Source organism: Hermetia illucens, chromosome 1 (genome assembly GCF_905115235.1).
Source record: "Hermetia illucens chromosome 1, iHerIll2.2.curated.20191125, whole genome shotgun sequence".
Lineage (NCBI taxonomy): Eukaryota > Metazoa > Arthropoda > Insecta > Diptera > Stratiomyidae > Hermetia > Hermetia illucens.
This window is the reverse complement of record NC_051849.1, coordinates 93,108,214-93,127,102: the sequence shown is the minus strand read 5'-3', so window position 1 is coordinate 93,127,102 and position 18,889 is coordinate 93,108,214. Positions and strand designations below refer to the sequence as shown.

Here is an 18,889-nt window from a genome sequence, read left to right as displayed (position 1 = left end):
TCCACTAACGGAAATCCTACAATACGTTAACGAATGCGGAATATTCCGTTAGACGGTTGAGGCGAAAACAATGGGCCAACACGGCCTGAGTGCTCAGAACAGTAGCTTCTCCCCACCATACACACACACACACACCTGTTTTACACAAAACCTTAAAAATGGGTCATGCGATAAAGGGCGTTTTTAGGAACTCATAGTTGAATGACGACATCCTGCAATTACAGGCGACTGACGAGTCACCATGTTCTCTCTATCTCCATTAAGGGGTAGAGGATCGAAGCTATTCCTCAATACGTTTTTCTAGGAAGTTTCGCTTCTAGCGACGGCTGCACCAAACTGGTAGTCGTTTCACGCATGAGTAGTCTCAAATCTGGAAATTCTGTTGCGACTGTTCTGCGCACATGATAAGTGACCACCGGACACCACCTTGTCCTGGTGGAGAAGCCTGTAGTAGTTTACTATTCTACTAAAGGTGTACAAAAACATGGATATGGAAGCTTGGATTTGAATTCTCCAAGTAGTATGAAGTTAAAGATTTGGAATTCAATTCCGATGACGAGACCGCGGCCGAGGCACAGATTTTGGAGGCCTTACCAAATCCATTTGCCCCTACGGAGAAATCGGCTTGCATTTAACGCCTACGGTACAGCTGCCCAGAAAGGAAAATACGGCACCCTCAACTTAGGAAAAACTGGAAACGCGACGATGACCGGGTCGCCCGTGGTACTACTGCCCAAATTTACCTATAAGCGGAAGAGGAAGTATCGACAGAAGGAAACTTACGCCACTAAGGATGGGGTCTGCAGGCTGTATTCTGCCAAAACCTTTTCCATCGCCCTCGCCAGGAAGTTTAGAAGAAAGTGAAGCTGGTGACGTGGAGGTTACTGGTTAAACGCCTGTATGTGAAAAGAAGTCAAGCGGTACGGACACCGTGAAATTGTTATGACGTCAAACCGGCGGCAGAAGAAGGCCCTGCGGAAAAAGGTGAAATACCTTCGGAATGATGACATAGACTGAACTCTAAATGCGATAATGCCCAAAGAAATCAGACGCAAGGAAGCGAAATCGTTGGTGGAAGTTGGAGATAAACTGGTGACCCACTAAGATTAGGACCGGTGTGCCCGACCGTTACCGTGGGAGTTTTATCCCAGGCAAAATGTCAGAAAAACAATTTACCATCTTTCAGAAGTGCTTGTTGAATCTTATCAATCAAGGTTATTATAATGGGCTCTTGTGTGCTGATGAGGCTGCCATGAACTGGCTCCAACAGGTAATCCCAACTTTGAGTTCTATCGCTCGGCTTAGATTCACTATTGTAAATACCGAGCTGCGCAAGACAGAATATGTTGGTTGTTGAATGGCTGGCCCTCGAAGGAGTGCAAGGGAAATCATCAGCACACAGAGTGAACAGAACCTGGTATGCACATCAGACACTAGAGGGTAAAGTTCATGAATACCAGCAGGGACTAGTCTATAAACGTGGAGAGTTTTGCTTGGTATTCAAAGAAAAGTCTGCAGGTGTCCAGGGATAATCAATCGACAGGACCTAGCGGCCATCTTACAATTATTGCCGAGAGGAAAAACATCATAGTTGCTTCTGCTTACTTCCCTATAATTCGTTGTGGCCTCCACTGACGCAACAACTAAGGGAGTTGGTAGCATATGAAGAATCATGTGGTCTCGGACGCTTAATGAGCTGCGATGCAAACACTTAACATGTTTGCTGAGGCAGCAGCAAATGCAATCGCAAAGGAGAGAAGTTATTTGAATTCATCACTTCAGACTCAAGACGATAACAAGTCGGGAAACCGGAAACTAGACGCTTCAGGTATGAAAGGTTTTGTGTATTTCTTTTATAAAGAAATTTGAGTGTGCATTTGTCCCATTAGCATGTAGCATGTAAAATATGCATATGTTATGTGAAAATAGCCACTTTCAAGTGATATTAGCATTCATAGTCTTTGAATTTGAGGAGCGACAGTTTTGGCCTAGTATAACTTTGTTAGTAATAGTGCGATTTTCACCAAATTTGGCAGGATCATGCTCTATACCGTAGCCTACATTGTGGCAAAACTTCGTGATTCTAGGGTGAACTTAAGGGGGGTTTTGCTGTCAATTACTAAAAATTATAGTAATATACTATTATTAACTTTATTTGAACAGGTATCGGTATGGAGGGTATTTTGGAGCCTAGGCATCATATAGTGGCAGCCTCCCTTTTTTCAGATTTTTCGGTATGGTAGTTCCTGAGAATGGGTTGGTTAAAGAAATTACCAACCCGTCGTACTCCCCACCTTTTCAACAAATGTCAAAAGTAAGACCGGTTTCGAAAAGTACTAATCGAGACCTTTAATTTGATACCTCACATGACTATATTTGATGAAAAAAAAATGTCCACCCCCCTTTTGCATGTATGGGGACTCCCCCCTTAAATTCGTCGTAAAAGGATGTAACTCACTATATGCGTAAGCGTTCACAGTTCCCACCTTTCTAGCAAATTTGGTGTCAATCTCTATAACCGTCTCCGAGAAAAAAGCGTGTGAAGGACAGGCAGACAAACAGACAGGCAGACAGACGGACAGAGGGACAGACGGATGCTGGTGATTTCAATGCTTGGGCCCTAGAGTGGGGTAGTAGGGAATCAAATGCTAGGGGGCGCAGTTTATTAGAAGCTTTTGCGCAGATGGACATGGTTCTGGCCAACGAAGGTGCTGTAAACACCTTCCAGAAAGGGGGGTCAGGCTCGGTTGTAGACCTGACCTTTGTCAGCCCTTCGCTGGCGCGTGGTATGTCCTGGTGCGTCAGTGAACGCTACACCCACAGCGATCACCAGGCAATCTTCTTTGAGACATGTGTCGAGCCACATGCCAAAGAGCTATCATGCCCGAAACCGAGAAAGATTTCAGGCTGGTCTGCAAAATCTTTGGATGAGGAGACCTTCATAGAGGTGTGGTTAGATCAGCCTGATAAAGCAGGCACCTCTACGGAAAGAGCCGTCCATCTGGCTCAATGCATTGCCAAAGCGTGTGACGCGTCCATGCCTAGAAGGTGTTCATTCCCCAGTAGAAGACCAAACTACTGGTGGAATGATGAACTGACCGGCCTTCGATCAGCCTGCCACCGAGCCAGAAGAGTGGCTCAGAGGGCGGTAGGTAGAGTCGAACAGGGACAAAAGGAGCGCGCCTATAAGGCAGCCCGCAAAAACCTCAAGCTCGCCATCCAGCGAAGCAAGAGGGAGTGCTTTAAGGAGCTCTGCTCAGAAGCGAACATAAACCCGTGGGGGAATGCCTACAGAATCGTGATGGGACGATTCAGAGGCCGTTCATCTCCGCAGATCACGTGCCCCACCCTCTTGCTAAAAATCATCCAGGGGTTATTCCCCCAGCAAGAGGAGAGCACCGACATATTCCAACCACCTCTGAATGTGGCGGCAATTCCGCCAGTCACCAGAGACGAGCTGTTGGATATCTGCGGTAGAATAGGAGACAACAAAGCGCCGGGCCTGGACGGAGTACCGAATAAGGCCCTTAAGCTTGCCGTGAAATCCAGACCGGACATGTTCGCTGAGTTGTTCGAAGCGTGCATGTCCGAGGGGATATTTCCAATGGCATGGAAGCGGCAGAAGTTGGTACTTCTGCCTAAACCAGGTAAACCTCCAGGTGAACCGTCGTCATATCGACCCATATGTCTCCTGGACACGGTGGGGAAAATGTTAGAGCGGGTAATCTACAATAGATTACTCCCGGTTGTTGAGAGCCAAAGCGGCCTTTCGGATCGGCAGTATGGGTTCCGTAAAGCCAGATCAACCATTGATGCCATCAAATTGGTTACTGGCTTGGCAGAAGATGCAATTCACGGAAAGGGTAGTACCAGCAAATATTGCGTGGTAGTAACCCTGGATGTGAAAAATGCATTCAATTCGGCCAATTGGAATCTAATACGGAAATCTTTAGCGAAGGTTGGTATTCCCGCCTATCTCGCTGCTATCGTCGATAGTTATTTAACTGAAAGGAGGCTCTGGTATGACACCGATGACGGACCGCAGGAGTACGTTGTTTCCGCGGGTGTCCCGCAGGGCTCCGTATTGGGCCCACTACTGTGGAACATCATGTACAACGATGTATTTAATCTTCCCCTTCCGGGGGAAGCCACAGTGGTGGGTTACGCTGACGACATAGCGCTGGTTGTTGTCGCAAAGCATCTTGAAGATGCTGAGTTATACTCAAGTGAGGCAATCGGTGCTGTTAAAAGTTGGCTAAAGAGCTCTGGTCTGACACTTGCGGAGGAAAAAACGGAAGCGGTCCTCATCACTAAGCGCCGGAAGAGAGATTACGCCTGTATTAGAATCGGGAATCATATCGTCACTTCCAAGCCGACCATCAAATACTTGGGAGTGGTGATAGACAGGAAGCTTAGCTATAAGCAACATGTGCGGTATGTTTGCGACAAATCATCCACTGCCAGTATGGCCCTGGCAAGGATGATGCCGAACATTGGAGGGCCACGGCATACCTCTAGGTTGCTTATAGCCAGGGTGGTGACCTCGATCATGCTCTATGCGACCCCAGTTTGGAGGGAGGCGTTGTGGATGTCAGGGAACGCTACCAAACTGAGTTCAGTCTACAGGAGGACAGCCCTGAGGGTATGCTCTGCCTTCAGGACTGTCTCAGATGATGCAGCATTCGTCATCTCTGGAATGATGCCGATTGACATCTTGGCAGATGAGATGGCGAACATATACAATGCAAAGCCAACCTCTTCCTCATCGCGGACGAGGAAGACTGAAAGGGAGAGATCCATAAATAGATGGCAAGAGCGGTGGGAACGCTCGGGAAAGGGCCGGTGGACGCACAGGCTCATTCCTGCCATCAAGGAGTGGTTGGAGAGACGACACGGTGAGATTAATTATAATCTCACCCAGTTTCTCACGGGGCACGGAGGATATCTCCAATACCTTCACAGGTTTAAATTGGAGACCTCACCCGATTGTCCAAATTGCAATGGAGTCCCAGAGGACCCAGAGCATGTATTCTTCCACTGTCCGAGATTTGTGGAAGAAAGGAGGAATCTAGAGGAGACTCTAGGGGAGGTGCTGGTACCAGAAAATCTGGTGCCGAAAATGCTAGCACATCAAGAGAATTGGGATGCGGTAAACTCCATGATCGCATCTATCCAAAATAAACTGCGAAAAGCAGAGGAGAGGAGAAAAACGCGGTCACGTGCGCCGCATATAGAAGAAAGGTGACAAAGCTAGAGTGAGCTGACTCCGCCCCGTGATGTAATACCTTATGGTGGTTCCGCGGGGCAGGGAGGGAGTCGGGGGTGGTTTTAGTGGGTAAAAATCCCACACGCTGGTGTGTCCAGACCAGTGTCTTTTTGAAGATTTCCACCTCCTCAACAAAAAAAAAAAAAAAAAAAAAAAAAAAAAAAAAAAAAAAAAGAGGGACAGACGGACAGACGGACAGACGGACAGACGGACAGACGGACAGACGGACAGACGGACAGACGGACAGACGGACAGACGGACAGACGGACAGACGGACAGACGGACAGACGGACAGACGGACAGACGGACAGACGGACAGACGGACAGACGGACAGACGGACAGACGGACAGACGAACAGACGGACAGACGGACAGACGGACAGACGGACAGACGGACAGACGGACAGACGGACAGACGGACAGACGGACAGACGGACAGACGGACAGACGGACAGACGGACAGACGGACAGACGGACAGACGGACAGACGGACAGACGGACAGACGGACAGACGGACAGACGGACAGACGGACAGACGGACAGAAGGACAGACGGACAGACGGACAGACGGACAGACGGACAGACGGACAGACGGACAGACGGACAGACGGACAGACGGACAGACGGACAGACGGACAGACGGACAGACGGACAGACGGACAGACGGACAGACGGACAGTCGGACAGACGGACAGACGGACAGACGGACAGATGGACAGACGGACAGATAGTAAACCGATTTTAATAAGGTTTTGTGTTTACACAAAACCTTAAAAAGTGAAGTAATTGACCTACCAATCTGCACTTCAAAGGTGTTAGAGTTGATGAAATCTCACTGTCAGATCATTTGCTCCGACTATTGCAAGCGATAAGTCTGTAATATAAAGGCGGAATCCTAGGAAAATAGATTGGACAAAGTTCAAGTAACTTCTTGGCAACAAAATGCAGTTCACTAGTAGATTGAGGTCTTCTGAATTGCGAAGTCTGGATCACACACTTTTAGAGTGCTTCGATGTTACCTGTGGCAATGAATACATCATATATTGGCAATGAATGGATCACATATTAAGGCCCACTTGGTACCATGCAAATCTAATCTTTTCGTGAAGTAATAATCAAGGGTTTCTTCTGATATCTTTTCGAGAAAACTAAGATGTACCCCTTCTTCGATTGTATGGGTGCTTCCTTAAATTTCGGACAAAATTCTAATGTGTACGTGGGATTTCAGAATCTGCATATGGCTACCAAATTTCATGTTATCTCAACTAAATGTGGGAACATTCCTTGAATTAGTATATTGGTCAGGTTTTGTTTCTGCCCCAACTAATTGGAAAAGTCCACAACCTTTATCCAGTGAGTCAGTCTCTTCAGCTCTTTAGGTTTGCTATGGTATTTATATCAATATCTGATTATGTTATCGCTTCGGCAATGAAAAAAAAATTTTGAAACGGTATTTTCACTTGTTTGGAAACAATACCGTGGGCTTACAGCTGTAATAAAAAGTCTGTCTATTTTTGGATTAAACGTATGTGAAAGTGTTATTGACTTATTTCATAAATTAAATGCTAATAAAACTGTTAGCATAATAATCTCCAAGCTGTGAAAAGATTTGCAGGGGTGTGGATGTCTGGACCGTAATTATCAATGATCATTGATAATGAAAATATGTATCAATCAGAATGAATGGATTTATTGGTTTTCAATTTACCGATTATATCAGTGGTATTTTACATATGTAGTAGAAGTTAACGATATAGGATTTTATTTTTATATTTTTAATATTACTCGCATGCAAGAACAAAGGCTTTACTATGCATACACTCGTGCTTATGCAAAGTCTTTTTCTACTCCAGGAAATCTAGATAGATACTACAAAGAAGAATTGCCTGATGTCCTAGGAGCTGTAAGACGGAAAGCACGCAATGGCTGCGGGAAAAAGTTGCTTTTTGAACGGTTGCCCATATTAAAATGGATGCCGGAGTATCGCCTCAGCTATTTGCCACAGGATTTTCTTGCAGGATTAACTGTGGGATTAACAGCTATTCCACAAGGAATAGCGTATGCGGTAGTAGGTGGACTAAGACCACAATATGGCCTCTATTCTGATTTTATGGGGAGCTTTGTGTACATTTTATTCGGCACTTGTAAAGATATTACTATAGGTGAGCATATAAAAGACAATATAAAACGGATTTGATAAACATTCACGAATGCTGTTCACTATAATTTTCACAGGACCAACCGCTATCATGGCGCTCATGGTGCAGAAACATACGGAGTATAGTCCCGACTTTGCTGTTCTTATGACTTTCTTGGCGGGCTGTATAATTTTGTTGTTGGGTTTGTTGAATTTAGGATTTCTAGTTCAATTTATATCAGCCCCCGTGATTGCTGGTTTCACATCTGCTGCTGCCTTGACGATAGGCAGTGCACAAGTTAACAATTTATTCGGACTCGCGAGTAAGTGACTGCCAACTTTAACTAAATATTCTTCAGTAACATGAGCTCTAAACAGAATTTTAAATTTTTGGCTAATTTCAGGTAAATCGAATGAATTTATTGATGCGTGGGAAAATTTCTTTACCAATCTTGGAAGCATACGGCTATGGGATTCCCTTTTAGGGGTGTTAACTTTAGTATTTTTACTGGTATTAAGGGTAAGTAATCGTCCATAATATGAGCCTTACATAGTTAGCTGTAAAATGCATTGATCCATACTAAATTACTGAATAATACTATACGAAGATAGTAAGTTAACATTATCTGCCAGACCACAGAACCAGTAAGTCAAATTAGAATCATTAACGGTTAGTTGCTTTAGAAGATTGGGAACGATGATCAATTTGCTAGAAAACCAAAAATTTATAAAATATACTATATGCTCCTTGCTTTTGCAATGATAAGCTTTGGGCGCTTGTTCGACTTCAAAGTGATGCCTCCTGTTCGAGGGCACAATATCTGTATCTTATTCGCTCCCTTGTGGTATCCACATAGTCACATTACTTAGCGATGTGTGAGCACTATGGCTGGAGAGGCACAGCATAAAGACGAACACACACTTTCTTGACGAACAGATTGACTTCCAATTGTAATTCCATAGGAATATACTAAAACGACGTGTAAGCACGATGGGCAATATCCAGTTCGGTATATAATGTTATCGACTTTAAGCCAAGAACATTGCGAGTAGCAACACGAGACAATCCTACGAAGTAAGGAAGTGTTTTACGCTCTGTAAAGGTAACAAATCGGGAAACCAAAAACTGGACGCTTCAGGTATAAAAGTATGTACTTCTTACATAAAAACATTTAAATGGACATTTGCCCCATTAGTACCAAGCACATAATGCATATATGCATATATTATCCCAGAATATTCACTTCAGCGTGCTACTGACTGACTGACAACTTTGACCTTATTATTATTATATTAGCCCGTATTACTGCAAAATTTCATGATTCTAGAATGCACTTAAGGTTTTAGAGTTAATTAGTAAAAATAATAACAATATGCTATTATTAACTTTCTTTGAACAGATATCGATGTGGGGAGTATTTCCAAGCCACATAGTACAGTGACAGCTTCGTGATTCTTCCAAGCCTAGGCATCATACAGTGGCAGCTTCGTGATTCTTTTCAAGGTTTTGTGTAAACACAAAACTTTATTAGAATCGGGTCGATGTCTGTCTGTCTGCCTTCTTTTTTATATACGTTGGAAGGTGCAATGGTCCAAAATCTTCCGCTGGCTCCTGCCATACGGTTATGTGAGAATTTTACTCACTAAAACCACCTCCTTCGCCTTCGTTTACCCCGCGGGATTGCCATTTCGGTACTACGTCGCGGAGGAGGATCAGGAGGCTAGCATGTGGTCCACAATATCGTCGAGTGTCAACCGTATCATGGCGTCAATTTCCGTCTCCACTCTGCGGCGAACTGTAGGTAGTCAAAAATAACATGCTCCGCATTCTCCGGAATTATCACGCATGTCGGGCAATACAGGAAGTCGTCATTTTTCCTAACAGATACCCAATCTTATTGTACGACATTAAGATGCGTTTATGCCAGTGGTGGGTGGTGCACCTGGCATTTTCTCATTAAACTGGCGACAATTTAGTTGCAATTGATATAAGCAAATGCTTGGAGGCAACAAACTATGCTGAAGTTATTTTTATGTTTGAATTTTTACTTTAGTTTACTTATATTTGTATTTTGTAGTTTTCGTGATTCTTATTATTTAATTTAAAATTTTCTATTATTCAGTTGATATTTAAGGATTCTTTTATTTTGCATTTTTCGAAACAATTAACATTTAAAAGTATCGTGTTAAAATGAAAATTCAAATAGAACTAATAATAATTATAATAATTTTTATGAGTTGCCTGGATCAGTCAAAAACCCTTTCCCCAGTCTTTCTTCTGCGAACTATTTAACTTTGACTCCTCAAGAGAAGCAAGACTCAACGTAGAAAAGTGAAATTATCGCAAATCACAAGGAGACAGTCATTGCTGACCGCTAACTGAAAATTGCGTTTTTCTCAAAACGATTTTTAAACATTGCATTGTAAGTTTTTCCAATATTGATTCACTGATTTGTCTCAATTAACTACATATTTTATACAATAATAATAATTGCTATTTCTTTTAGTGCTCCCCCGAATCTTTCCTTCCAACCAATTTGGTTTTAATTTAATATTGATCTAGTCATAATTTATGTTTTTGCTGGATTTGTATTATCTATTGCTCTCTTAAATTCGTCTTTTATCAGATCCAGATTATGGTTTTATTGTATTGTTATTAGGGATTCATTTATCTATCTTGTGTAATTTTTTATATAGGTGGATAATTTTTTGTAATGATCATGAGTCTGGTTAGTCTGGTTAATAATAGATATGTCTTTATTTGAATTATTTGGAAGTACGTCATTCATTTGTATTAGTTTATGTTTAGCTTCTACCAAGGCGTCATTATTTGCTCAATTATTTTTAGATTTTCCATTATTTCTTTACAATCATCGTTTGTAAATATTGACTGTTGGGTCAATCAACTCTTTCTAATTTGGCATTTGTCTTCAGAGTAGCAAGTTTCAGATAGTAGACCTGGAATTGAATTAAACAGTCTGGTTGATTAAGGTATTTTGTTTTCCGGGTTGTTTTTGTTTGTTTTTCACTTGTTGGTTTTGGAGCTTCCATGCTTATTGAATAATATTAATCTTCCTTTCATAAATTTATATGGTTTCATGTTATCATTCTTTCTTTGGCGCTCAATTGCTTCTCTGCATATCAGAAGGGTGATTATGCTAAATATGACTTTTACTAGAACAAATTGTGTTATTATTATTATTATTGGCATGAAATTTCATGAGGATATTATAACTACGAACTCGCATGCATACTGTAAATCATATCATTTTACATTGCGCTTCAGTACTTTTTGGAGAAGATCTTCTTTCTAATCTCAGTTTTAAAGAAATAGAGAGATTGTTTAAAAACAGCCATTTGAATCAAGGGTACATTCTCTAAAACTTTCCAAATGTCAAACACCAATATCATATTTTGAAAATTAATTGGAACTTGGTTTCCTCATTCCCACTGAGCATAGCACTGGAAAGTTTGGGGAAAATTTTCCTAATATTATTGACAAAATTATAGTAGATCAAGCTTTCTCCTTCGTATAAACCTACCGCTTCTGAAGACATAGTAAAATGTCAATACTATATTAAATGTGCGATTGACAGCTTTCGGCTTGTTACATGCTGTCTTGTGAATAAAAAATTTTATTAAAATTGGCCAATGTGTGTCTGTTTGTCTATTTATCTGGCATCATGGATCATGAAGGCTTCAATCAACTTGCTTCATCCAGCCAGAAATCTCTGGGCCATGTGGTAATTCAATTCTTCCTGTGTTCACTCGGCCCATTTCTCAATATATAGGATATGAGGTTCGTCGGAAGTTCTCAATCACTTCAGTCGGATTTTCCCTTCTCCTCTTGTAGAGGTAGTGTGCCTCATTTGATAAAATGTCCAAACGAATCCTTCTGGTGATGGCGAACACTGCCTGATGTGGTACAGTCCTATACGGGCTGTACACTCTCAAGAAGATTGGCCGATATGTTGAACTCATCCGTCTTCGGTTTACAGCATTATTCGATGCTCATATCTAAACAAGAGCCGATTGTAGAAGGATGCGTTCACTACTTCTGCGATAAGACACCGGTTATTGCTAGGAATGAATTGGCCTATGTCGCTTTCTCTCACTCCTAATCCCAGTGGCTGTTGAAGTTTATTTTGGCATCGATTATTACCTGTAAGTATTTCATAGTCGATTTTGAAACGAGCTCGTGATCATCAACTCGGATGTTGACAATTTTAGTTTTCCCGCAATTAGTAATGCCGGTACGACTTTCTGCTCATCTTTCGTAACATCACATTATGGCAGGAATGATTTCCGCGTTTTTTGAAATTGTAACCATCGGTAGGTAATCCAACAAACCAACCGATGTTAACTCCTTCCATTGTTGAAAAATGTACATGTGAATGCATTAGATCAATTTAAATCAATTTAAATTTAAATGGAGTTGTATACGGTAACAGGAAATGTTGGTTTGTTTTAATATGTACATAGATATTATATGCATGCCAACTAACTTTTTAGAAAATTGTGATTTTGGAGATGTCGGCTGTGCGTATTTTTAATGTTTAAGGCTGTCATCCCATGTGTCGGATCTGCGGAATCGAATTTTTTTTTTTTGCATTAATTGTATCTAGATATAGTGTAGAATATATGAGCAAAGTGTTTTTTTTTATATTTGGAGTCGTTCGCAAATTATAGTGTTAAACACGTGATAAGTCTCATGTCAGATTTATGTCGATCGTCGTAATAAAGCTCGTATTTATCGGTCCGAATGCAGTTCGAATGACTTCGCTAAAAGGACAAGAATTGAAGCCAAGGTTGTACATGTGTTTCTTCAGGAAAACTAAGGTGTATGGATTAGGCATAGCCGATTAATGATCAGTTAAGATTTTATGGTTACAAATCGCATTCTACCTTTTAAATGCGTTTTTCTCGAAACAGCATGTTGAAAATGGGCTGCCACCATAGCCCAAAATCTATCCAACGGAATTCTTTGGAATTTTCACGACTTATTCAAAACATATTTCTACGGTCCGCAAACTAAAATAATTTCGATTCATTCAGTAGTTTTTTTTTATTCAATAAAGAAGCCTTTAAAAAACGACAAAATACACAAAAAAAGTTTAACACGGCGCCTAATTTTAGTTTTCAATGTTTTTTAATAATCCTAGTTTGCGGGCTGTAAGGTGATCATAGCGCCCTCTACACTACTACTACTAAACACCTTTTTTGGAGATGGGTGTATAAATTGCTTTGTATTTCACTAACGAATTATGCGATCGGGCTAGGAAAATTACCATGCATGCTCAAGATATTAATAAATCCCACAAAAAAAATTCTAAAAAAAGCCAAAAAACGGCCTTCACACGGGATGGCCCCCCTTAAGCCAGTGCCACATGAATGTGGGTTGATCATAGTATTTACGACAATGCAGTAGGTTGTCTCAACAAAGCCGCCAGACTCCACCGCAACGGTTTTACTACGTCTTCAAAAGAACAGAGTGAATCTTTTGGTGCGTGCAGACGCATACTCTTTGCTACAAACCCCAACCCTTCAATAAGTATTCACCTTGATTTTGAGTATCAACATCGTCTTCGTATGCAAGTGCCAAACGAGTTGTTGGTTGGCGCGAGATTAGACGTGTATAGATAAGATGCAGCTGCCGCAGCCTGACCGGCCAATCGCAGCTTCTCCACAGCCATGCAATTTCGCTGCAGCCGCAACTTGCGGACAAACGTGCAAACAACAACCAACTTGACAACTTGCTAATACGTACGTGCCTGGTTTTAAGCCGGTTCAACACTTCTGCTTGCCGCAACCCAGCGGGAACCAAAGTTTACTTGAAGATGAATGGCCAATGCTGTTAATGGAATGTGCCGGAGAATGATGCTTCAATATTCCTCTGTAGGAAGCTTGGTGGAAGTACACGAGCATGTTCATTTTTAAGGTTTTGTGTAAACACAAAACCTTATTAAAATCGGTTTACTGTCTGTCTGTCTGTCCATCTGTCTGTCTGTCTGTCTGTCTGTCTGTCTGTCCGTCACACGCATTTTTCTCGGAGACGGTTGCAGCGATTGACACCAAATTTGGTGGAAAGCTGGGAACTGTAAACGCTCACGCATACAGTGAATTACATCCTTTTACAACGAATTTAAGGGGGGGTCCCCATACATGCAAAAGGAGGGTGTACATTTTTTTTCATGAAATATAGTCATGTGGAGTATCAAATTAAAGGTCCCGGCCAGTACTTTTCCAAGCTGGTCTTAGTTTTTACATTTGTTGGAAAGGTGGGGAGTGCGGGTGGTTGAAAGTGACCATTCCTTTACGGGGGCCATTCTCAGAAACTACCCAACCGAAAAATCTGAAAAAAATTGAGAGGCTGCCACTATATAGTGCCTGGACTCCGAAATACCTTCCACACTGATATCTGCATAAATAAAGTTAATACTAGGATATTACTATAATATTTAGTAATTCGCTGCAGAACCCCCCTTAAATTCATGCTAGGACCACGAAATTTCGCAACAATATAAGGTATAATATAGAGCATGATCTTACTAAGTTTTGTGGAAATCGCACTATTACTAACAAAGTTATAATACGTCAAAGTTGTCGCTTCTTCGCAAATTCAAGACTATAAATGTCAATATCATCCGAAAGTGGATATTCCCACATAATATTAGGTTGTTGCAAATGAAATGTCGGATTTTTCAATGAAGTGAAGTTAGTTATGATTTTAATGTTTAAAACTGCCGCAAGGTGACTCCGGTGGTATGGGATAATTGAGTATAAATAGTCGTTCGTTCGATCAAGGAGTCATTTCAGTTTCAATCGTCGTTGAAGTTTCAAGTAAAACTCAAAGAAACAAGCATGGAAGGGAGTCAAAAACGTCTACTTTTTCTATATGAATTTAAACTTGGTCGCAACGCAGCGGAGGCAACCAGAAACATTTGCAGAGCATTTGGAGCTGACGCAGCAAACGAACGAACGACACAGCGGTGGTTCGAAAAATTCTGATCAGGCGACATGACCCTCCAAAGTGAACCTCGTGGACACCCAGGACCATCGATCGACAACGACGAGTTGCGTTTGATAGTGGAATCTGATCCCCGATCATCGATTCGTGACATTGCAGAGAAAATAGGCATACACTATTCGACAGTATCTCGGCACTTACAACAGCTTGGAAAGGTGAAGAAGCTTGATAAGTGGGTTCCGCATGAACTCAACGAGCAAAACATTGCGCTGCGAATGGAAATATCCAGTTCTCTACTCAACCGCAACAGGAACAATCCCTTTTTGCGCAGAATAGTGACATGCGATGAAAAGTCGATATTGTACGACAACCGTCGCAGATCAGCGCAATGGCTAGATGCCGATCAGCCTCCACAACACATGCCAAAACCGAGCCTTCACCCGAAGAAGGTAATGGTAACTGTTTGGTGGTCTGCATCTGGAATTATTCATTATTCGTTTTTGGAGCGTGGTGAAACAATTAATGCAGAGAAATATTGTGCCAAACTTGATGAAATGCACGAGAAATTACGTGTTCAGCGGCCTAGATTGGTCAACAGAGATGGAGTGATACTGCTCCATGATAACGCCCGACCTCATGTTTCCAGAATGACGGTCCAAAAATTAAATGAATTACGATATGAGACTCTTCCTCATCCACCATATTCACCCGACCTCTCGCCAACCGACTACCACTTTTTTAAGCATTTGGATCACTTTTTGGCGGGGAAACAATTCAGCAATGAAGTAGCTGTCAAAAGTGCCTTTGAAGAATTTCTTAGCTCTAGAAACCCAGACTTTTACGAAACTGGAATAAATGCCCTTGTATCTCGTTGGGAGAAGTGCATTGAAGCTGCTGGTTCTTATTTATAGTTTTTTGAAATTTTACTCAAATATCCGACATTTCATTTGCAACAACCTAATATATGCATATATTACGTGCTGCGTACTAAGAAATACACAAAACCTTTCGTACCTGAAGCGTCCAGCTTCCGGTTTCCCGACTTGTTATTCTTCTATTTCTGTTTTCATTTATGAACTTTTTAGAAATTTTTGATTGATCTAAGCCACTTACTCAAGGGCAGTGAAACGAATCGAAATTTTAAGTGCAACAGTGCAGTGTTATAAATATAGAGTTTATTGGAAAAGCGGAAATTTAATATTGCTTAATATTGATGGTTTCGAAGCTTTATCATGGATGAAAATTTTGTGAAAATTACCGCTAAGCTAAATCCATTTGCGAATGTTTGGCACTTCTTACACTCAGAATACGAAAGTATCAAATACAATATTAAAGAAACGTCTACAACGTGGATGAATCAGTCTCCTTCCTCGAGATACACTGGCATATCAGAACGACAATATTTCTGAAACGAACATGTGTAAGCATAGACTAATGTCGACTATTATGTCCAGTGTCGATTGATCTGATAAGCATATTTTTATAATCGGAAACGCCAATTATCCGTACTCTTTTAGATGCAAGGTGGTGCCAATACTATATTATAATTCTAAGAAAACTTGTATGAATTATGCCATTTGGAATGAGATTATTTATTCGACAAGAATGCGCCCGTTAAAGAAATCATCACTCTCCACCCCTTTCACTTCCCAACTTTCTAACAAATGTCAAAACTAAGACCGGCTTCGAAAAGTAGTAATCGAGACCTTTCATTTGATATACTTACAACATGACCATATTTGGCGAAAAGAAATGTTACTCCTCCGTTTGCATGTATGGGGAACCCCCTAAATCTCATCATAGAAAGATATCACTCACTGCATGTCTGGGCGTTCACAGCTCCCATCTTCTGAGAAAAGTGCGTGCGACAGACAGACAGACAGACATTGAACTGATTTTAATTTAAGAAACAAGCATATGTCCTTTTAGCGAATTCTGTTGGTGGAAAGAGCTCCATGAGCGAAATTATCGAAAAGTTGAAGGATCTGTTTGTTTCCGCACTCGAGGTGGCGGCTGGAAGGGGGTGTGCCTGCGTGTGCTTGTGGTTGCTCGACGGAAGCATATCTCCAATCTCTTCCTAAATATGAACAATCCACACATGCTTACCTCGAGAAACAGTTTGGTCCCGCTAACACCATGCAGCGGTGTTGCTAGCAGGGCTTTTTCGCGTCCATAAAAATCCAGGATTTAAATGTCCAGGTAGGAAAATTAACACATGTGTTTGCATGGAGTTTTACTGTAATCAACAGAAAATGTCAAAATAATCCCCCGAATTGTCGGTGGAGGATCAAGCACTCCAGTCTTCCACAGTCAGTGCTTAGTCTTTGGCCAGGCAACATAAAATGCTTTACTTGCTTGCTTACGTCTTCTTCATACTTTTAGAACACTTATCCATTGAGGATTTCTTATTATTATTCATAAATTGAAATATTTTATTTCAGAAATTCAAAGATCTGAAAGGTCGTTGGGCAAATTTTGGAAAATACCTTTCACTTTCTCGTAACGCGTTGGCAGTAATAATTGGAACGCTGCTGGCTTATATCTTAAGAGATAGTCAGCCTTTTCGATTAACTGGCCAAATGGATCCCGGACTTCCGCCGTTTCAACCACCGCCTTTTTCAACAACTGTAGACGGCAGTCCTATAGATTTTATCGGTATGGTGACGCGCCTTAGTACCACAATAATTGCGCTGCCGATAGTTTCGATTCTAGAAAGTGTCGCTATAACAAAGGCATTTTGTAAGTACATTGTCAAAAGTGCAACTTGAATGCGTTTCAGTAAAGGAAAACGTTTTATATTGAATAGCGAAAGGTAAAATCGTCGCTGCATCACAAGAGATGGTCGCCTTAGGAATGTGCAATCTTTTTGGGTCCTTTGTGTCATCGATGCCTATCACAGCCTCATTTACAAGGACAGCAATCAATAATGCGAGCGGCGCGAGGACCACATTAGGTGGCATAGTAACTGGCGTGTTGGTACTTTTGACCTTAGGCTTTTTAACTGACGCCTTTTATTACATTCCGAAAGCTACACTGGCGGCAATTATCATTTCAGCTATGATTTTCCTATTCCACTATGAGAAACCTATAGAGATTTGGAAAGCAAAAAGTAAGATCGCCGTCATTATGTTAAAAAATGCCAATATTTTATCGTTAATCTATTTTTCCAGAAATAGACCTTTTGCCGTATTTAATTACAGTACTTATCAGTGTCTTCTTGGGACTCGAAATCGGAATTGGTTGCGGCATTGTTTTGAACTTGGCATTTATTTTATATGAAACGGCAAGACCGAAAGTTCATTTTATAGAGGAGAAGGTAAGCCTCACATTTATATTAATCAAATATGATGATGAAATCATAAATTTTCTGATCATGGAAGTGTTAAAGTCCATTCAGTAAACTAACTGCTGGGCTTAATGGCATAAACAAAACCCAAACTTGTTGTGAACTAGTTTTGTCGCCTTTGCGAATTTAAGTTATCTATTTCTTACAGGTTAGTGGATGCGAAGTAGTTATTGTCAAACCGACTCAGGGTATACCATTCTCGGCGGCCGAAAACTTAAAATATCGCATAGTAAAATATGTCACAAATATGGGCTCAGATCAGAAATATGTAGTGATTGATGGAGAACTTATCCGATCGATTGATACAACTACTGCTTGGGTAGGACATGTCTTTCGGTCTACAATTATCATTTTGTTTATGTTTCGAATTTTGCCTTTTTTGATTTCAGAATATTGTCTCAATGTGTGAAGACCTACGACTGCTCAAAGCAGAAATTATATTCTGGAATTGGGAGAAAAATACGGCCGGTGTTATATACCGCCTATCACATAGTATTGGCAACCATTTAAAATCCGGAACGAACATATTAGAGTATATTAGAAAGGATATACAAAATAAGGTAGCAACTACAGATACAGAATCTTTACCGTGATGACCCTACACAACTGTGAATTTAAGAATTAATAAGGAGATTAAAGCAGAATATAATATTCAATATTTCTCATCAAATTGAAATAAATATTTAAAAACATGTTTTTTCTTTTTCAATTTATTATTTTAAACATTTTTTTAAAAAGAATTGTAGTTGACTGAAATGGATTGCGGAAAAATAGTTATTTCTTTCATACAAATTGTAACAGTGATTAATTTACAAGAGAAATGGAAATACTATCAATTTAATTGTAAAAGATAATACACTTTCTGATTGTTAAAACGACTTAAAAAAGGTTACCTCGAGTCAACCACATCAACTCTTAATCGAGCAGCAGCATAAAAATTGTATAAAAAAATAAAATATTCACTAGGACTGGAAAAACTACAGTTAACCAATAATGTAACATTTCCTGTAATTTTCAGCCACACTCCTAAGACCGTGATTCCTGTGGGAAGAAGAAGAGCAGCAGAATTCACTCGAATCAGATCTTTAGAGTCAGCCGATAATATTTACGGAGGATAGTAGCTTCTCACCTTGCAACTGGGATCCTCAAAGAAATATTTGGTTAGTTTCCGTT

General features: G+C 40.9%; 1 protein-coding gene across 1 annotated transcript in view; it reads left to right on the top strand.

Moving 5' to 3' along the window:
• Nucleotides 1–18,406, top strand: part of LOC119646209 (sodium-independent sulfate anion transporter-like) — a 56,452-nt gene extending 38,046 nt beyond the window's left edge. The window contains exons 2-9 of the mRNA XM_038046592.1: nt 7,120–7,428; nt 7,502–7,726; nt 7,808–7,923; nt 16,812–17,109; nt 17,177–17,479; nt 17,541–17,686; nt 17,865–18,035; nt 18,106–18,406. Coding sequence (XP_037902520.1) covers nt 7,120–7,428; nt 7,502–7,726; nt 7,808–7,923; nt 16,812–17,109; nt 17,177–17,479; nt 17,541–17,686; nt 17,865–18,035; nt 18,106–18,309 — 1,772 coding nt within the window. The 3' untranslated portion in view covers nt 18,310–18,406. The remainder of the gene's footprint in view (nt 1–7,119; nt 7,429–7,501; nt 7,727–7,807; nt 7,924–16,811; nt 17,110–17,176; nt 17,480–17,540; nt 17,687–17,864; nt 18,036–18,105) is intronic.
• The last annotated feature ends 483 nt before the right edge of the window (nt 18,407–18,889 follow it).